This window comes from Phyllopteryx taeniolatus, chromosome 15 (assembly GCF_024500385.1).
Source record: "Phyllopteryx taeniolatus isolate TA_2022b chromosome 15, UOR_Ptae_1.2, whole genome shotgun sequence".
NCBI lineage: Eukaryota > Metazoa > Chordata > Actinopteri > Syngnathiformes > Syngnathidae > Phyllopteryx > Phyllopteryx taeniolatus.
The window spans coordinates 10,425,736-10,443,357 of record NC_084516.1 but is presented as its reverse complement, the minus strand read 5'-3'; the positions used below and the strand labels follow the sequence as shown (position 1 = coordinate 10,443,357).

At 38.0% G+C, this 17,622-nt stretch overlaps 3 protein-coding genes and 1 long non-coding RNA gene across 12 annotated transcripts in view; 2 read left to right on the top strand and 2 right to left on the bottom strand.

The window, feature by feature from the left end:
- The first annotated feature begins 207 nt into the window (after positions 1 to 207).
- rassf6 (Ras association domain family member 6) lies at positions 208 to 8,366 on the top strand. Of its 7 annotated transcripts, none has more exons than XM_061747834.1 (11): positions 208 to 365; positions 2,502 to 2,578; positions 3,115 to 3,188; positions 3,606 to 3,757; positions 4,016 to 4,110; positions 4,566 to 4,762; positions 5,055 to 5,156; positions 5,331 to 5,382; positions 5,475 to 5,593; positions 5,718 to 5,815; positions 7,094 to 8,366. In XM_061747834.1, exons 2-11 carry the CDS (start codon positions 2,524 to 2,526, stop codon positions 7,167 to 7,169), a joined length of 1,020 nt encoding a protein of 339 aa, XP_061603818.1. In that variant the 5' UTR covers positions 208 to 365; positions 2,502 to 2,523; the 3' UTR covers positions 7,170 to 8,366. The 7 variants fall into 7 exon arrangements, with proteins under 7 accessions (XP_061603818.1, XP_061603822.1, XP_061603815.1 ...); XM_061747838.1 differs by having other exon boundaries at positions 3,110 to 3,188; positions 4,016 to 4,032; XM_061747831.1 differs by having other exon boundaries at positions 3,110 to 3,188.
- Positions 8,367 to 8,379: 13 nt separating this feature from the next.
- On the bottom strand, positions 8,380 to 12,067 carry si:busm1-57f23.1 (uncharacterized protein LOC368621 homolog). 2 transcript variants are annotated; one of them, XM_061747841.1, is made up of 4 exons: positions 11,786 to 12,067; positions 10,125 to 10,359; positions 9,926 to 10,027; positions 8,380 to 8,589 (listed from the first exon to the last, which is right to left on the bottom strand). In XM_061747841.1, exons 1-4 carry the CDS (start codon positions 11,845 to 11,847, stop codon positions 8,488 to 8,490), a joined length of 501 nt encoding a protein of 166 aa, XP_061603825.1. In that variant the 5' UTR covers positions 11,848 to 12,067; the 3' UTR covers positions 8,380 to 8,487. The 2 variants fall into 2 exon arrangements, with proteins under 2 accessions (XP_061603825.1, XP_061603826.1); XM_061747842.1 differs by having other exon boundaries at positions 10,125 to 10,276.
- An 87-nt stretch (positions 12,068 to 12,154) lies between these two features.
- LOC133465258 (uncharacterized) lies at positions 12,155 to 16,406 on the bottom strand. Its single transcript, XR_009784580.1, has 3 exons — positions 16,233 to 16,406; positions 13,170 to 15,130; positions 12,155 to 12,296 (listed from the first exon to the last, which is right to left on the bottom strand). It is a non-coding gene; the product is annotated as an uncharacterized LOC133465258 (long non-coding RNA).
- A 104-nt stretch (positions 16,407 to 16,510) lies between these two features.
- Positions 16,511 to 17,622, top strand: part of il11ra (interleukin 11 receptor subunit alpha) — a 47,340-nt gene continuing 46,228 nt past the window's right edge. For both annotated transcript variants that reach the window (XM_061747830.1, XM_061747829.1), the window contains exon 1: positions 16,511 to 16,679. The gene's annotated coding sequence lies outside the window, so the exon portion shown is untranslated. The remainder of the gene's footprint in view (positions 16,680 to 17,622) is intronic.

The following is a 17,622-nucleotide window of genomic DNA, read 5'->3' as shown; positions in this document are numbered from 1 at the left end:
TTATGATACAATATATTAATGAATAAAGAGCAATATTTGAATAGAACATTTTCTTGTGAAAGTGTTATGGAGATGTACTTGACTATGGATGACACACACACACACACACACACACACACGCCTACGCACAATAGGCAAGTCGGGTTTGATGTCAGTCAAGCCCTACCTTTCTTCCCTTCCTCCTCCTACAATAATTAACCAGCTGCTGCATTTTGATACCTGAGATCCTGGTATACCACAAATGCTGCACTCTGGACCTATCAACAAACACACACACACACACACACACACACACACACAGAGTTGAAAACGTCAAACATGAATAAAGTCATATTCAACCATTGGGAGATTGAATTGCTAGCCAGGTAAGACTATATCTTTATATCATATGCTGTTTTGAGCCTTAATACAAAGTGTGTAATGAGTAATGAAAATAGTACTCTAAACATTCCATTCATACACTTATTTGTTTCTATTTAGAATCTACTTTTAAATAGAACAGGTGATGCCCACACGAGTAATTATAGCTGAGATTCTGTCATTGAATCACAGATTATCACAGTTTATTTTTATTATTATTTTATTATTTTAGTTTATTTATTTTATTTCGTGAAATTGGTGAGTAAAGAGAAAATGAGAGGGGAATGGCATATAGGAAGGCAGTAAAAAGACTGGGTGTGTCACCATGTACCTTGTCTTCTTTCCTACCGGGTACGTGATCCTCCTGCTTTACAATTTAACAATAAACACCTTTTATTTTAATGGGTAAGCTTTCGTAGCCCACAGTATCTGCTCATTTAGCTTTGATGGCCAGTTCCAGAATTATGTTGCTGGTTATCTTAGTTATGTTAACTTACTGACTATTGAAAACAATATTGATATATACTGTTATCTGTTTCATGTTTACTGCATTATGGCACACACAAACAATGCTTTCCGTAAAAGAACAATGTTTGTGTGACTGTCACGTTTTTGAAATACCTGTGACACACACACACACACAATGAAGTTGGTAACACCCTGGGTGTGATTTATTTGCTCCAGGCCTTAGAACTTACAGTACATGTTAAGACTTGACAAAACACCAAGTTCACTCTCACATCAGTTCAAGCTTGTTGTGGGGAGGGGGGTACAATATAAATGACAATTAACACGTTTACATACTGTATTCATTCTATTATCAAGGTTAAAAATAAGATACGTATACCGAAAATCTGACCTATCTTTGTTAAGGCCTGAACATTCTCATTTTGAACTGATACTCTTTCTCCCTCTGCTGTCACAATAAGGAACTTAATTCCACTTCAGTATACAGTACTGTACTATAATTACATTAATTTATGACACATAGAAAAGACAAAAAAAGTGTATTGAACATACACAAAAGCATGATCATTTCCAACTATATTCGTCTCAAATAAATTAAATTAAATCTCACCCACAAGCGTTTATGGCATCTATGACCACTTTCCACACACTGTTCCCAAAATGTTAAAAGCCAAGAATAGTGCCAAATTTCCATCCTCTCAGATGCAAAAACCCAAAGCTACATGCTCAATTCAGCAATAAGGCAATAAAGAAGAGTTCATCCTTATTAATCAAGTTTACCCCATAAGAAAAGATCAAGATTGTATTATACAAGTTAATGTCTTGCTCATAATTACTGTTTAGAAATCTTTCCTACAATTTTTTTTTTTGTTGGCAAAATGTTTCCGTTTCTTCTTACTATGAACAAACAATGGGCCTTTAAATGTTATTCTTTCCTGTGTGAAAGGCACATTGTGAAGAAGTCAGTCAGATGCGGGGGTTGTGGGTTACTGGTGAAAACTACTAAATACCTGGGATGTTTCTTAGCAGCAAACATGCTGAGACAGCGCTGCAGAGAAGCAAATGGATAAGTTCTACTGTTGTGTCACTCGTGGAAACTGAGGAAAGGCAGAAAGAAAAATAAAGGAATGAACGCAAAGAGTAAGGACTGGTGAATATACCAACAAGATTCAATGTTTCCGGCTGAAGGATAAACAGTGCACACTGTCATCACTGGTTACTGGGTGGAGTACTGTTATTAACTCTCTTGAAGAGAGCAAGAGAGTGAAGGCTCGGGCAGGGAGAGAGAGAGAGAGAGAGAGAAAGAAAGAAAGAGAGAGAGTGAGAGAGAGAGTGAGAGAGAGTGAGTGAGAGAGAGAGAGAGAGAGAGAGAGAGAGAGAGGATAAATATAACACAAAAAGTACACACAGAGAGAGAGAGAGTGACTGGGAAGAAATAGTTGAGACACAAAGAGAAGAAAGAGCCTCAGATGAAGAAATGGAAGAAAGATCAAAGTTGGTGGGGTACTAAACGTAAGCAAATGTGTGATAATCGATAATTCTTCTGCATCTATTTTTAGGAGCATGTGCAGCGATGATAAGTACATGTCCACGGCATTTTTTATGTTTGCTTCTTTTGCTATGTTTTTGTCTGCTGGCACAGTACATCTGATTGCCTTTGTGTCTCTGTGCAGTAGTTGATGCTATCAGAGATGAATGAGGCAGGTCTTCTTCCACTGGTCCAGGCAGGAGATGGGAGGACTCTGTCCAGGTGGGTTAACTCATGCCAGACACTCTTTTGATGGTACAAGAATCTACAGCATAGGTGTCAAACTCTAGGCCCAGGGGCCAGATGCGGCCCGCCACATCATTTTATGTGGCCCGCAAAAGCAAATCATGCTCGTCAACTTCCATGATTTTTGCTCAAATCTGTACCCAAATTCCAAATTGTCATAATAATAAACAATAATGTTGAGACATTGCATTTTTCTGTTACCAAACCCTTCTTCTACAGTAACTTAAACAATACTTGAACAAACTATTATCCTTTTCTTCTGATTTCAAAAATAGTTATCCCTCAATTTGTTGTGTAATGGTAATAATATGATTTTGTGATTAAACATTTCAGTGTTCTAACGGCCCTCTGAGGGAAATCATAACTACAATGCGGCCAGAGACAAAAATGAGTTTGACACCCCTGATACAGTATTTGTCATCTCACTGTTTGATTGAATATTAAATGCTATTCAACTTATCTTGATGTTGTTGTTGTTGTTGTTTTGTCCATTGCTATTGATTTTAGAGCAGAATTTCTCTCATTGATAAACACCTACAACTGCTTCCTCAAGGACCAGACTCAACTGCATCTCAGTTACTTCCAGGTATCAATCATCATGTTATATATACAGGATGTTCATCTGAAATTATTAGGTCCATCTGCTCAAGCTAATATTATTTTAATTAATTATTTTATTTATTAATATATTTTAGGTTAATTGAAGACTACAAATTGTCTGTTGGTATTGTGAATGATTGTTTGTCTATTTGTTTGCTGTGATTGGCTGCCATCTATTCTTCTCACCCAAAACAAATCAGCTGGGATAGGCTCCAACTCATCTGTGACCCAAATAAGGCCAACGGGTATAGCAAATGGATGGATGTTTTTTTGTTTTTTTTTTAAATCTGTGTGTGCATTTTTAAACTGTATTAAATGCTGTGGTCATTTTAATCATGTGGTGTTTTTATCTTTGACAAAATAATTCCTGATTCTATGATTTGTTTATTTGATCCTATATCAGGGTGACGATGGGGAAGTGGTCGTGGAAGGCTTCCTAAATATCTGCTGGGGAGTCCGAAGACCCATACGGCTAAAGATACAGGATGAGAAACAAATGATTCGTTTTGCTCCCCTGATCTCATCTGACCCAGTCAGCCCACTTGGAAACAGAAGGTTGAATTCAGTTTTTGTACTGTTGTTTTTAGAGCAACAGTAGAGCCAAATAGCAAAAGCCCTGTTGCTGCTTTTTGTAGTCTCGCAGTGCTTTCAGCCTTTTAGGACACCTCCCTTTAGTTGTTGTTGTTGTCACTGTTGTTGTTGTTCTTGTTCTTGTTCTTGTTAAAGGCAACGTTTCCCACACAGAATGCCAGTTCTTAACTGTACCACTTTGTTTTGCTTGTTAAAAAAACATTCTCACGCTTGTCTTTGCAGGGGCATGTCACGATGGGGTGAGTGTAACGACCTGCATCAGATAGATGAGATGGCTGGCACAGCACATGAAACAGTGGTGAAAAATCCTCCACCAGGTTTACGATTTTTTGTCACTTTTTTCAGTCACTGTAAACTTTGATTTATAGAAACATATTTTATACTGCATTTAGTGCATGTTTAAAATGGACTACGCTAGTACTGTAGTGAAACACTGGCTTTCAGAAAAATAATGATGTATCAAAAGAATTCTAAAAATATATATCATTGTTGGGAATTTGTTATTCATACATCTTTCAAAAGTACTTTATTTTTAAAAATATTTCCATCTTTATAAATATTTCAGTGAGTGCTATAAAGGGTTATTTGTGATGAACATTGTCTTTTCTATTTGTTTTGTGTTTACACTATGTACATTTTATTTTTCTCACAAGCACAATATGCAATATTGCGTGTTTGAATAGATTCAACATTAAAGTGACGGTATCAATAAATATATTTTTTCAAAATTTACCCATTTTATGATTATTTTCATACATTGTATATTTAAAAGGGGCTGTTTATGAGACCACAACACTGCGTCCTTTGAGGCAGAAAAGCTACGAGCTGGAGTCTGAGTCTAACCTGTTCCGCTGTATGAGTGATGCATCCCTGGTCAAGAGGAGGAGTCGGCGAGGCAAGTCAGCGGCGCAAAGAGAGAGAGAGCGACAGCACCGCTTTTCAATCAATGGACACTTCTACAACTATAAGGTAATGTATGTCTCTCGTAGGTTTTGTACGTTCACTCACTTACCACAACATTAGGGACAGTTATGACATACCAATACTAGAGCTGTGTCTCAAATTTTCCCTTCGCAAAAATAAGTAGAAATGTTATACTGTACTACAATGTTATACTGTACTACAAAGTATCCCACAGAGTATCCCACAGAACATCCTCCAGTTTGTTTGATTTGTTATTTGCAGTTTTCTAATAAATGTGTGTCTTGTTGTCAGTAACCTGAGTGAAAAAGATTGCTCATCAATGTCTCTGTTTTCCTAGACATCTATCTTCACTCCCTGCTTTGGCACAGCAACCAAAGTCCGCATTACTAGCAGCATGACCACAAACCAAGTTATTGTACAGCTCCTAAACAAATTCAAGGTGATGTGAGCAGTCAATATTCATCCACAGTTACAGTAGCAATCAGTAAAACATGTCTTCTGTTTATGTCACTGGATTGCACTTTTTTTTATGACTTAGTTGAAAATAAATGATTTCATGCCTTCAGATGACAGACATAAAAATATATATTGTCGTTGCATGTTAACATCACAGATAGAGAATGACCCCCAGGAGTTTGCACTATACTGTGTTCACCAGAGCGGTGGTAAGGTTTATTTGCTGTCATGTCATAAAGTTGAAAAGTGCAAATCATCATACACTATAGTGACTTGTGCAAGTTTATGTTGTTATATGTAGAAAAAAAGAAGATGAACAACAGAGACCAGCCGCTGTGGGAGCGCATCCTGCAGGGGCCGTCTGAAGACACCATGAAAATATTCTTGATGGACATGGATGAAGTGGAAGTCAGCAATGATGTGAGTGCATCATAACACTGATGATTTGAATTCACGTGCTTCATCTTACTAATGTGCAATGATGCATTTCTTGCATAATCTATTTTTATGAATTTCATTTTATTCTGTCAATGTAATCTGCTAGGTGGCCCAGTATCTTAATTTGGAGCTTCCCATCTTGGAACAGGTTCTACTGAATTTGAGAGAAGAGGAGACCAGAGAGATACAAATGGTTATAAGCAAGTTAGTATGAGTTTTTTTTTTTTTTAACTTCCATTCTCTTGTGTTTTGACAACAATTTAGCATGCTTTGCACAGTCAACTAATTTACATCTGTGTGAACCTAAACTCACATTATTTTCAGTTTCATTCAAATAAATATGTCCTCGGCTGTGCCTCTGTCTCCATGATTCTCTCTATCCATCGTGAAACTTCCCAAACTGCTTCATATTGGTTTCTTCACATCATTAAGTGTGATCAGTTTTGAGTTTCTGTGTTTATCTTGAGACAGCTGTGCTTTAATTGAGTTTCACTTTTGTTACCTGTGCTTTCTATTATGCAACACACATGTATCTAAGTAACAAATGTACTTTAGTGGGTGAAAATATGTTTGTAAGTTGTGTCTAAGTACGTGAAAAGTGCTTAGCGTTCTACCAAAAGGGTGACCAACTCAATAAGTGGCTTCAGTGAAGGCTTGCATGTGCCAAGCAGACCAGGAGAAGCTCATCCATGCTTTTATTTCAAGTAGACTACTATTGTAATGGTCTTCTGACTGGACTCCCCAAAAAGAGCATTAAACAGCTGCAGCTCATTCAGAATGCTACAACTTTAATTCTGACCAGAACAAAAAGGTCAGAGCATATTCTCCAATTCAAAAGTCTTTACACTGGCTCCCAGTCAGCTCTAGAATAGATTTTAAAGTTCTCCTACTGGTCTATAAATCACTAAATGGTTTAGGTCCTGAAAACATGAAAGAAATGCTCATTGAATATAGTTGGGCTCAGAGACTCTGGTCAAATAGTGGACCACAGAGTCCAAAGCAAACATGGTGAAGCAGCATTTAGCTATAATGCTGCACACAAATTGAATAAGTCAACCGCCAGTGTAAATGTTTTAAAGTCCAGGGTAAAAACTCTTTTTTCCTCGTGCTTTTTAGAGCATTTCCACTTTTAAATTATCTTTGTAAAATTGTGTTGTTATTTTTCTCTTTGTTTTAAAGGATTATAAGATTTTTTTTAATGCTTTTTAGTCATGTAAAGCACATTGAGTTACCTTGTGTATGAAATGTGCTATATCAATAAGTTTGCTTTGCATGCTTTGCTTTGCTTCAGGGCACTGAGTATTTGGTTCAGGAAATGATAAATACTTGTAAGGCAAAATATTTGATACTCTTGCATTACATCTCTTTGTACTGTACAGCTGTACCTCATTTTGTAATATTTTGTAACTACCAAAATTTTTTACTTCGTTTTGTCTTGCCTAATAAGGTGTGTGCGCGTGTGCGTGTGTATGTATCGTTTAGGTACCAGAACCATCACAGAGTCCTGTCTCGTATGTTGAGCTGCAAGGATTCACCTCACATTGAGACCAGTGTCTGACAAGACGGAACACACGGAGAACACCGTGTACAAAGTTGGAAATACGACAAAATAGAAAAAAGGGAAATAATACAACATGGAAACAGCAATAATGGTGTTATATGTGGGTGGGGGGGGAGAGCGAGCGAGCTTGAGAGAGAGCACTGTCACCTTGTGTGTCTGGCAGCGAAGACGTCATACAGACTTGCCAGACAACTTCCAACGATGTGCCATTTTAACACATTTCTTTCTTTTTAGACACAATGAGAATACATTTCCTCTGCACCAAGGAGTCACATTTACCCACGATGTCTTGAAAGGAACAATGATTACGTGATTATTTTGTTGTTTGCCACCGATGAGTCAGTCCATTTCTTAGATGTAGAAGATTTAGAATTGTGTATATTTCTTTCTCTTCGCACTTATTGTAACTTTAATGTGTTGCATGAAGTAAAGCAAATTGCTGAACCCCAAAAGGATGGACTCATTCTACATGATTACATTAACATTCAATTAAATAAAGCACAATTACCACATACAAAAAAAAACGTGGTTTTAAGTTTAAATTGGTCTCTTTTCCAGGCGGCACAGTAGTCGACAGGTTAGCCCATCTGCCTCAGTTCTGAGGACGCGGGTTCAAATCCGGCCTCGTTTGTGTGGAGTTTGCATGTTCTCCCCGTGCCTGCGTGGGTTTTCTCCGGGTACCTCCCACATCCCAAAAACATGCATGGTGGATTAATTGAAGACTCTAAATTACCCGTAGGTATGAATGTGAGTGTGAATGTTGTTTGTTTATATGTGCCCTGCGATTGGCTGGCAATCAGTTCAGGGTGTACCCCGCCTGTCGCCCGAAGTCAGCTGGGATAGACTCCAGCACACCTGCGACCCTGGTGAGGACAAGCGGTACAGAAAATGGATGGATGGATGGATGGTATATTTTCCAACAAAATGAGCTACCGCAGCAATTTCTATAAAGGCAGGGAAGCGATATTTCCACATACCTTTTGCTATAACTATAATTGAAAAGGGTCAAACTGTCATAATTCATTTCATTCGAAATAATGCTAAAATCTCATCAGAACAGTCTGTCAGTATGAGCTCAAGCTCAAAAAGCTTATGTGGTTTGTTTCCAAATAGATTTGGAAAAATCATTGTTGTATGTAAAATGTAATGTGCCATTTTTTGCATAAGAAATAAAAGACGAGACAACTAATCACACACTTCCGTTGACTCATTATAAAGCACACACTTTATTGGTCTGTTGTGTCATCGTCGGTTGCAAATTACGAATGCAACACTTTCAGTCATTATACCAAAATGTAAGAAAAATGCAAAACATTTACGCTTGAATGGTGGGAACAGGCCTCTTGCACTTTTGCATCTGCAGCTCATGTTTGTTGTTGCGGGGGTTGAACATCACCTCAAAGTGACACTTGAGATGCTGCAAAGGAGGAAGCAAAAAGAACTGGATTATCTGTCCAAATGGTAAGTCATCTATTAAAGTTGTTTTCTTTCCTCATGACGTTCTACTTTCCTTTTTTTATTTGTGTAGTACTTTATTCAGGATATTTTTGGGAAAGACCAATAAGAATCATGTAGATTTAAATTTAATTAAAAAAAATCCTACCTTTACAAAAACAATTTTCTTTTCTATTCTAATTTAGAATAAGAACTTGAACCTTGTTGTTTTGTATATTATATATGTATAAAATATTATAAACAACTCCCACTATAATGCAATTCAGTTCTCCACGCCTGCACAATATAACCACAATAAAATTAATGTGGTCAACCACTTTCTTTGTACATGTACAGTGCATTCAGAAAGTATTAAAACTGCTTCAGGCGGGTGGGCTGGCCCAGACTAGATTGATTGAACATCTCTGGAGAGATCTGCAAATAGCTGTGCACCAACGTTGTCCATTCAACCTGATGGAGCTTGAGAGGTGCTGCAGGAATGGGCAGAAATGCCCAAAGATAAGTATGCCAATCTTGTGGCATCGTATAAAAAAAGACGTGAAGCTTTAATATCTGGCAAAGGAGCATCAACAAAGTCTTGCGTAAAGGCCGGACATACACACACACACACACACACACACACACACACACACACACACAGTGATTTATTTTGTTATTATTACTATTTTTATTTTTTATTAATTTGAAGCGGCGGCATGGCGGCCGACTGGTTAGCATTGCCGCCTCACAGTTCTGAGGACCGGGGTTCAAATCCCAGCCTCGTTTGCATGTTCTCCCTGTGCCGTTGTGGGTTTTCTCCGGGTAAACCGGTTTCCTCCCACATCCCCAAAACATGCAGGGTAGGTTAATGGAAGACTCTAAATTGCCCATGAATGTGAGTGCGAATGGTTGGTTGTTTGTTTGAATGGTACAGTGTGGTAATTTTTTTGTCAGTCCACAATATATGTGGAAAACACAGAGGGCCGAAATTACTTTTCCAAGAGGCCACTGTCACAAAATCGACACAAAAAAAGCACAAACAATCCATTCATACATGCTTTTTGTTGCATGTGTTTGAAATAAATATATTACTTCTAGTTTAGGATCTTCTGTACTTTAAACATAAAAACTTTGAATTATGACAGCGAGAATATGTAGAAAGCCGTAGAAGTTTTAGTCATAAAATTGAATAGAAGCTTCTTGTTCTCAAGATGTTTTGCCACTGAACTTTGTGTTGTATCTATTGTTATTATTCGTAGTAGTAGTAGTATTACAGGATGAATGAAATTTTAATTTAATTAATTAAATGTTATATTTACCTTTTTCTCCACATTGCAGCTGTTCAAGTCATGATATTCACCCTTGAGACATTTTGTTTTTCCCAGTACTGCATTTATCCTGTAGTTGATGCTGTTGGTCACCTAAAAGGTCGTGTTTTGAAAGCACAGTTTACATGTTGCCTGTTTGCGAAGTGCAGAAAAAAGTATGTTGTATAAAGCTTTCTTAATTCAGTCCAACCTGAGCCTGTGCAGATGTAATGGACGCCAGTTTGAACAACTTCTTGGCCTTTGAGTGTATGTTGAACGTGTCCACAGCGTGCTGAGCCGCCGCCTGAACCTCCTGTGACTCTGGACTCCTATCGAACCAGCCACCCAATAGAGGCACTTTTCCTTTGAGGTAATTCAACAGAACAGATGGCACTTGAAACACTTGAGAGACACCCTTCAGATTGTGTGCAATATATTGCCAGATGCTGTAAAACCACAAAAAGCGTAAAGTTGATTTTAAGCTTCCCTGGCAACTGTCTGTGGATTCCAAGCTTATGTTTTCCACAGAAATAGATCCTAATTCTCTCTTTTTTTTTAATGAAAGCCTAGAACAGTAATATCATAGGAATTGCATCCAAACCACCGTGCCTTCTTCCATTGTGTCACCATTTGTCTAATTCCTACTTTCTAAATCAATACGCAAAATTAGGACTGCCACAGTGGTAGCTTTTTCCTCCCATGCCTTGTCAAATGTTCCAGGATTGGAGCTGTTGTGAAACAATGCATGATGCAAGAAACAATAACACGGAGATGGAAATACCTTGTAAATACCAGACAGAAATACCTTGCACAAGGAGTTCCATACTGTTAAATTAATACCTCTCTAATGGTAATTACAATTCAGAGAATGTGCAAAATGAAATTTTAGCTGACAGCTAATATCTACAAAACTAATAAGTATATAAAGTAGTCACTCCATATTTTTAAACCATGTGGTCTCTCCAATGTACTGGCTGTTTTTTTGTTTTGTTTTTCTGTCATCGCATTTAGTGCCGAATAGGTCTGATTATTTTTCTTCCCAAGTGACTCCCTACCCAAACTCCACTCAGCCAAAAGAAATAACAGCTCAGCAATGACGATGTTCTCTGACAAAGCCAAAGCCTCTGACTCATTATACAGAGCCAGACCGCATTTTGCCATTGTGTCATACTAATAGTGGCATATACCAAGTTTAATGTACGCAGTACTGTGTTTGTAAGGCACATACTGTACATATATACAATATATATGTACATGTGATGTATTTGCCATGTATTTGCCAATGTGTTTCTCAATTAATGTCAATATTTGACCGTTTGTATTGCCAACAGCAGCATATGTAAAGACATTTCAAAGTAATTGCTAGTTCCCACTGTGGTTCGGGTTATTAAAAATGACTCAATCGATCAAAAACAATGCGGGTTATTAAAAATGACTCAATCGATCAAAAACAATGTATTTCTACTGTAAAAAAATTTAAATAAAAAAACATGACAAGTAAACTTGTTTATGACACAAGTTTGCTTTATTGATGGAAAATGACAAAGTTCTCAATATTACTGTTGTTGTTGCATAATATTATATGCCAAGCTTGTTGCATAATATTATATACCAAGCTATGTTCCTATTTACTTATTGGAAGAAACCAAAATGCTGAATAGCTGAGAGGTATCTATAATTTGTAGCTATTTTCATGAGTCCTGCTATTGTTCATTGTGCCTTTAAGCTTATAAAGGCCGTTTTTGTGACCTGCTAGTCTTATATTAATCTTCCTACATTCCAGGTCAATTGTTTTACATTACCTCAAATCTCATTCCAATTCCATAAAATATGTATTTTTTTCTTTTTGTCAGTTACATGCACTTTACTTACTTGATACAATGACTTCCTCCACTGGCTGGTCCCCCACACACATCTGAACAACTGACAGACATATAAGCACTGACAGAGGGAGATTCATCTTTACTTGTCCACCACCAAGATGAGTGTTGAGAAAGACGCTGGTGAAATATCCACACAAAGATTGTTGTTGAGCAGGTGAGACTGAAGCACTTTTTTAGGCCTTGGTTGTTGAGCAGGTGAGACTGAAACACTTTTTTAGGCCTATCTGTCCAGATGACAAACTTACTAAAAGAAAACGTTATGTGTGTCCACCTAGAGAGAGAAAAAAAGAGTAATATAATTTAAGTTTAAACCAAAGTAATAGCACTGAAAAGTGAATATAGTTAAAACCAACTTGCCTTTTGGGATGTGAAAGTGTGACTTCACCCTCCGAGTGCTGGAGCGACAGTGAAGCAGAGGAGTGTGTTGTTTGTGAATGGTGTGACTATGCAGAACTTCATCTCTGGCATATTTCACAAGTCAGTGACGACCCACCCACTGACTGGAAATGGCGCCATGCACACAGGGATTAAATGCTCGTCAGTGCCTTTAGTGCCCATCTGTGTGTGTGTGTGTGTGTGTGTTTGTGTGTGTGTGTGTGTGTATGTGTGTGTGCGAGATATGGATGAGAATCAGATGTCAACTATTCTGTGGGTTCACCAACATTGAGCATTGTTTTAAGCATCGGCCTGGCCATTACAAGTGAAAATGGAAGAAAATATGAAGTTTGTCCCCTTTTATAGCTGTTACAGCTTTCAGTCTAGGAAGACTTTCTAGAAGATGTTGGGTGTGTGTGTAAAAGTTGTTGACCATTCAGCCAGGAAAGTGAGGTCAGGGTTGCATTTGATGAGAGACAAAAGGACCTGGGTTGGTTGTTTGGAGGATAGGTTGAGGCCAGGGATTTCAGGTACCTTCCACACCATTGGTGTGAGTTTGGTGTGACACCAAACTTATTTGAAGGGCAAATATGCGGTTTTCAAACAGCTAGCAATATTTGAATGTAGCCTCATTCCTTTCCCGCCCCCGCCCTCTTGCGTCTCTGCCCAAAGAAACACCCCCAGCTCACTAAATTTGGACAATAAAAAAGAAACAAGATTAGACCGATTCATCACGCATGCCTGGTCACCTCAGAGTGCACCTTAGTTGGCCATGCGTGTGAGTTGGACGGCCGTCGGAATTGGCCTGGAGGTAAGGACCGTGGCGTCTCACTTGCCTCAGATTGCACCTCAGAGTGAGCGGTGAGCATGCAACGTTCCAAGAAATGTTACCTGTTTGATGTTGAATTCTTGGGAATTTACAATCAATTTAGAATATATGAGATGTGAGCACCTTACAACTCAGAACAGTGATGTGATGGTTGGTTTTACAAACTCACCCATGAACCCATCCATCCATCCATTTTCAACACCGCTTATCCTGGTTAGGGTCACGGGACACTGGAGCCTATCCCAGCTGACTTCGGGCGAAAGGCGGACTACACCCTGAACTGGTCGCCAGTCAGTCACAGGGAACATATAGACACGGACAACCATTCACACTCACATTCACACCGTCACTGAGTGGGAACTGAACCCACGCTGCCCGCACCAAAGTCAGGCGAGTGTACCACTACAGCCAATGAACCCAACACACACCAATGTTACATGTCTTTACCCTTGATTTGAAGTCAAGAGCTGTGCACTACCTTCTTTTTAACTTTTGTTGCTAACCGGAGTTAAATAAGAAACTATAATAGTCTACTCTGCGAGAGCCTTTGGTACTTCCCCGCGAGCCTCCGTGTACATGATGGGTGTGTGCAAATGATTGACAGACTATTCGGTCACGCCTCCAGTCACTACTCTCTCTGATTGGCTATTCTTGTCCCGCCGTGCACAGTTGTAAAAGAATAATAACATTTTAAATAGGGGCATTAGATAGGGACACAGAGGAGTGATTTTTCAAGGTATCATTTATTAATATTCTACTGTCAGGTCAGTTTAAATATAGTAGGGGTTTCCCGATCGTTATCGATCAGATATCAGCAAAAAGCAAGTATTGAATTATATGGACTGCATCTAAAATCTCCGATAAAGCATTCCGATACAAGCAGTCCCGTCCAGACTTTGCTCTAGCACTTCTATTGTATTTTTTAAAATTTTTTATTCTACTCAATTGCAGAAAATGCTTATGTTTAATTTAAACATAGTGCTTATTTTGCACTTTAAAATATATTTTTGTTTACATTTGAATTATAGAGATTATTTTTCAGGAATTTCTATTTTTGTATTTGTTTCATTTAATTGTAGGATATTATGTTTAAGGTTTAACTTTATGTAACCAATTAGTTATTAATAAATGGGTCCGTTTTTCCTCATATCTGCTGTTGCTGACTATTGTTCTGTTTGCATATTATTATTTGATTGAAAACTATTCTAAAACTCCATACTACAAAATAAGTAACACAAGTATGTATGATTTGTGCTGATATTGTATCTGATCAATATCAGTATCAGCCAATACTACTCAAGGTTGCACTATCGGTATTGTATGGGAAGTGAAAGTTGTATCGGGACATCCCTAACAAAAAGTGTTTGATTTTTTTTAAGCTGCAAACTCTACCTTTAAACACAGTCTTGTGGGTGTGCTTTGTGTAATGGGGCACATTGAGAAAAGATAGAAAATGACCTTCCCCAAGCATAATGTCCATGTCTTGGCAAGGTAAAAGATTTTGATTCAGGTGGGAATAATTGATTTAGCGTAACCCCTGATTGATTCATTAAGATGTGTGTCTCAGGACTTTTGCTCTACCATTTTAATGGATGTGTGTTTATGAGGATGGGTGCGTTTATTTTCACCTTTTTTTTCTCATGAACGTTGTATACTATGTGCTGTCACAGCATGCACCAACACTTTGCGTCATCAAAAGATGGTCTCGGTGGGATTAAATGCACAAAGCAAAGTTAAAGCAAAGCAAATTTATTTAAAATCAGCCGTATTGTGTTATGAACCTGCCTTTGGAACGGAAGCTTGTCTGTTCATCAGACGATGACTAAAATTAGTTGTACACACTAATTAAATTACAGTTATATGTTAGTCAAATTAATACTCATCTAAGGGTGGCAAAACCTGACACTAGTTCTACTTTTTACAATGTGCACGTGTAACTAATATGACCAGCCATTATTTTTCCAAACGTTTGTGTAATGGATCATAAATCCCTCCAGGGGTCGCAACTTGCATTCAAAAGGTGTCATCTATGGTCAAGTAATGTAATGGTTGCTCAATGATACCGAAAGAAAGTTGAAATGCATGGTTCCAGATTCTTTTAAACCAAAGATAACTCACACCCATGCACTGCTGTTCTTTTGGCAAATGAGAGACAAAGGAAAACAAGTAAATAATAATAATAATAATAATAATAATAAGTAGTAGTAGTAGTAATATAAGTGACGAGTTAGAGCAAATATCGTATTAAAACTAACACACACATATTACACATGAAAAAAATAGTACACTAATATGCCTGGCTTGTTAAATGAACCAAAGCTTGTGAAGTACAAAAAATACACAACCCCAAGCTGTGAACCCAACAACGTGTTATAAAAAAGTGATTTAAAATAAATGAATTAATATAAAATACATAAATGAAATAATAATAATAATAATAGTCCTATTACTACTACTACTACAAATAATAATAATAATTTCTTGTGAATACTGTATTTTTGTATATTCTCTTTTAAATTGAAATGCTAATAATATAAACAGACAAAGGGTAATTTTCCTTTTGATGGTCTTTGATGCAAAGGTTAGATTTAGATCTTAGGTTAGATCTTGCACGCACAAACACACACTCACACACAAAACAAAGCTTTTATCATTGTGTAATTTAGAGGTCACAATTTGAGTTGTTTTGCTGACTGCATTAGATTGAAAGCTATGTTTTTTCTATTATATATGATGGATAAAAAGGTTGTTGTTTTGGATAAATTATACTACTGACATTAACTTACGTAATTGTTTGAATGATTTTCAGGAGCCACTAATGGTTTTAATGTGACTGTGTTCTCACATTATGGAACAGATAAATATAGAAATAGATCAGTGTCCTGTATCGGTAAGTGAAACAAGCTCTGGTGTTCATATAACAGATGGAAATCTATTTTAAATGATGCAATGCAATTGTGCCAACAACTCGATAATTTATCTGCTTTTTTCTTTTTTGCAAATCAAGTGGAGATTTAATGATGACTGTAATTAAAAAGACATTTGGACTATACAGTAAACATGTTTGTATATGGATTGTACATGTGTATTCAATTAGTGGCAGGCAGTATGAACAACAACACCCTTATGTTCTCTCTTATGTTGATGCAATTTTCCACATTTGCATTGTGTTTTCAGCTTTTAAAATAAACATAAAACCCCAATACCAAACATTTTGAACAAAAATAAATACCATCCTTTATGTTGTTCTGTACCCTGCGATTGGCTGGCAACCAGTTCAGGGTGTACCCCGCCTCCTGCCCGATGACAGCTGGGATAGGCTCCAGCACGCCTGCGACCCTAGTGAGGAAGGCAACTCAGAAAATTGATGTTGTTCTGTACTCTCTTCAGACCAGTGCTCAGTGTTGTTTCCCCAGACTCAATATAATCTCTTTACAGTCACACCCCGCCCACTAAGCCATGATCGACAGATCACTTATCCAATGAGATTCCAGATCTCCTGACTGGCCTCCTTGCCGTCCTCCCACCTCCTTGTCGGACTCTGTTGCTGTCTCGCGCCGCTAGCTTACCTCTTGTCTATCCGGGAAGCCGAAGAACAACTACTCAAAGTGCCAAACATGGAAGGCGACAACATAATAATGTCCGCTTGACTCGTGGGGGGGGGGGGGGATTTTCCAAGGTGAGTTTTTTATATTTATTTTGAACCGTTCAAATCGAGTGGGAGGAGGAGGAGGAGGGAATTTAGCAGCGGGGTGACTTGCGCGTGCGGCTGGCAGAAAGTTTATCCGGCTCACTTCGGGACAGGAGGGAAATTACTCCAATGTTTGTCGCCATGGAGATGTGTCATGCTAATAGCATGTGTTTGTGTGTGGGCGCCTCTTGATAAACCTTAACAAGTTTAGTACATGATATTATTTTGGATTGTAGTCCACTTATTGAATATGGCCTGATTTGGTTGTCCAGATAACATTGAAACTAAGCAATTGTTTATTATCAGTGTTAATGATGTTATCAAGATTTGTAATTCTGTTATTCATTGTGTTTGTCTTTTAATCCAGCTCTGTTTGTGTGTACTGTATGTATGCAGTTCAATTTTTGTTTGGTAGGATATTCACAGTGCCAGTTGTCTGGCTTTGTGTAGTACCCCACACACCTTAAATGATACACAGCAGCTTACCTGTTCTCATGAAGCGATTGCCACTGGACAGAAAATAGAGTTGGAGACTGGTCTCGGGACTACAGATGTGCATTCCTGCAGGCAATGAAGTGATCAAGGCTTTAAATAGAGCCCAACAGGAATGCAAACAGACCCAGGAGAGAGCCCAAGCCTGGGGGCGTCTTGGGAGTAGTAGAGTAAAGGTATTTTGCTTAAAATAAGCAGCAATTTGTGCCCACCTCTTGAATGTCACTCCAATTAGAAAGTCGACATGTTGTGCAAGGATACTTTCATGAAAGGAGATGTCGCTCTTCTTCCACTTAAAATCTGATCTTTAGGTTCTTTAAGAGGTCAGAAGGGGTGATATTTATGTTTAAGTTTTCTCTCTTCATTTGGATGTTTTAAATTGGCCTGGCTACCTCTTAGGAGATAGAAGAGGGTTAACAGTTTAGGGAGGTGAGAGTAC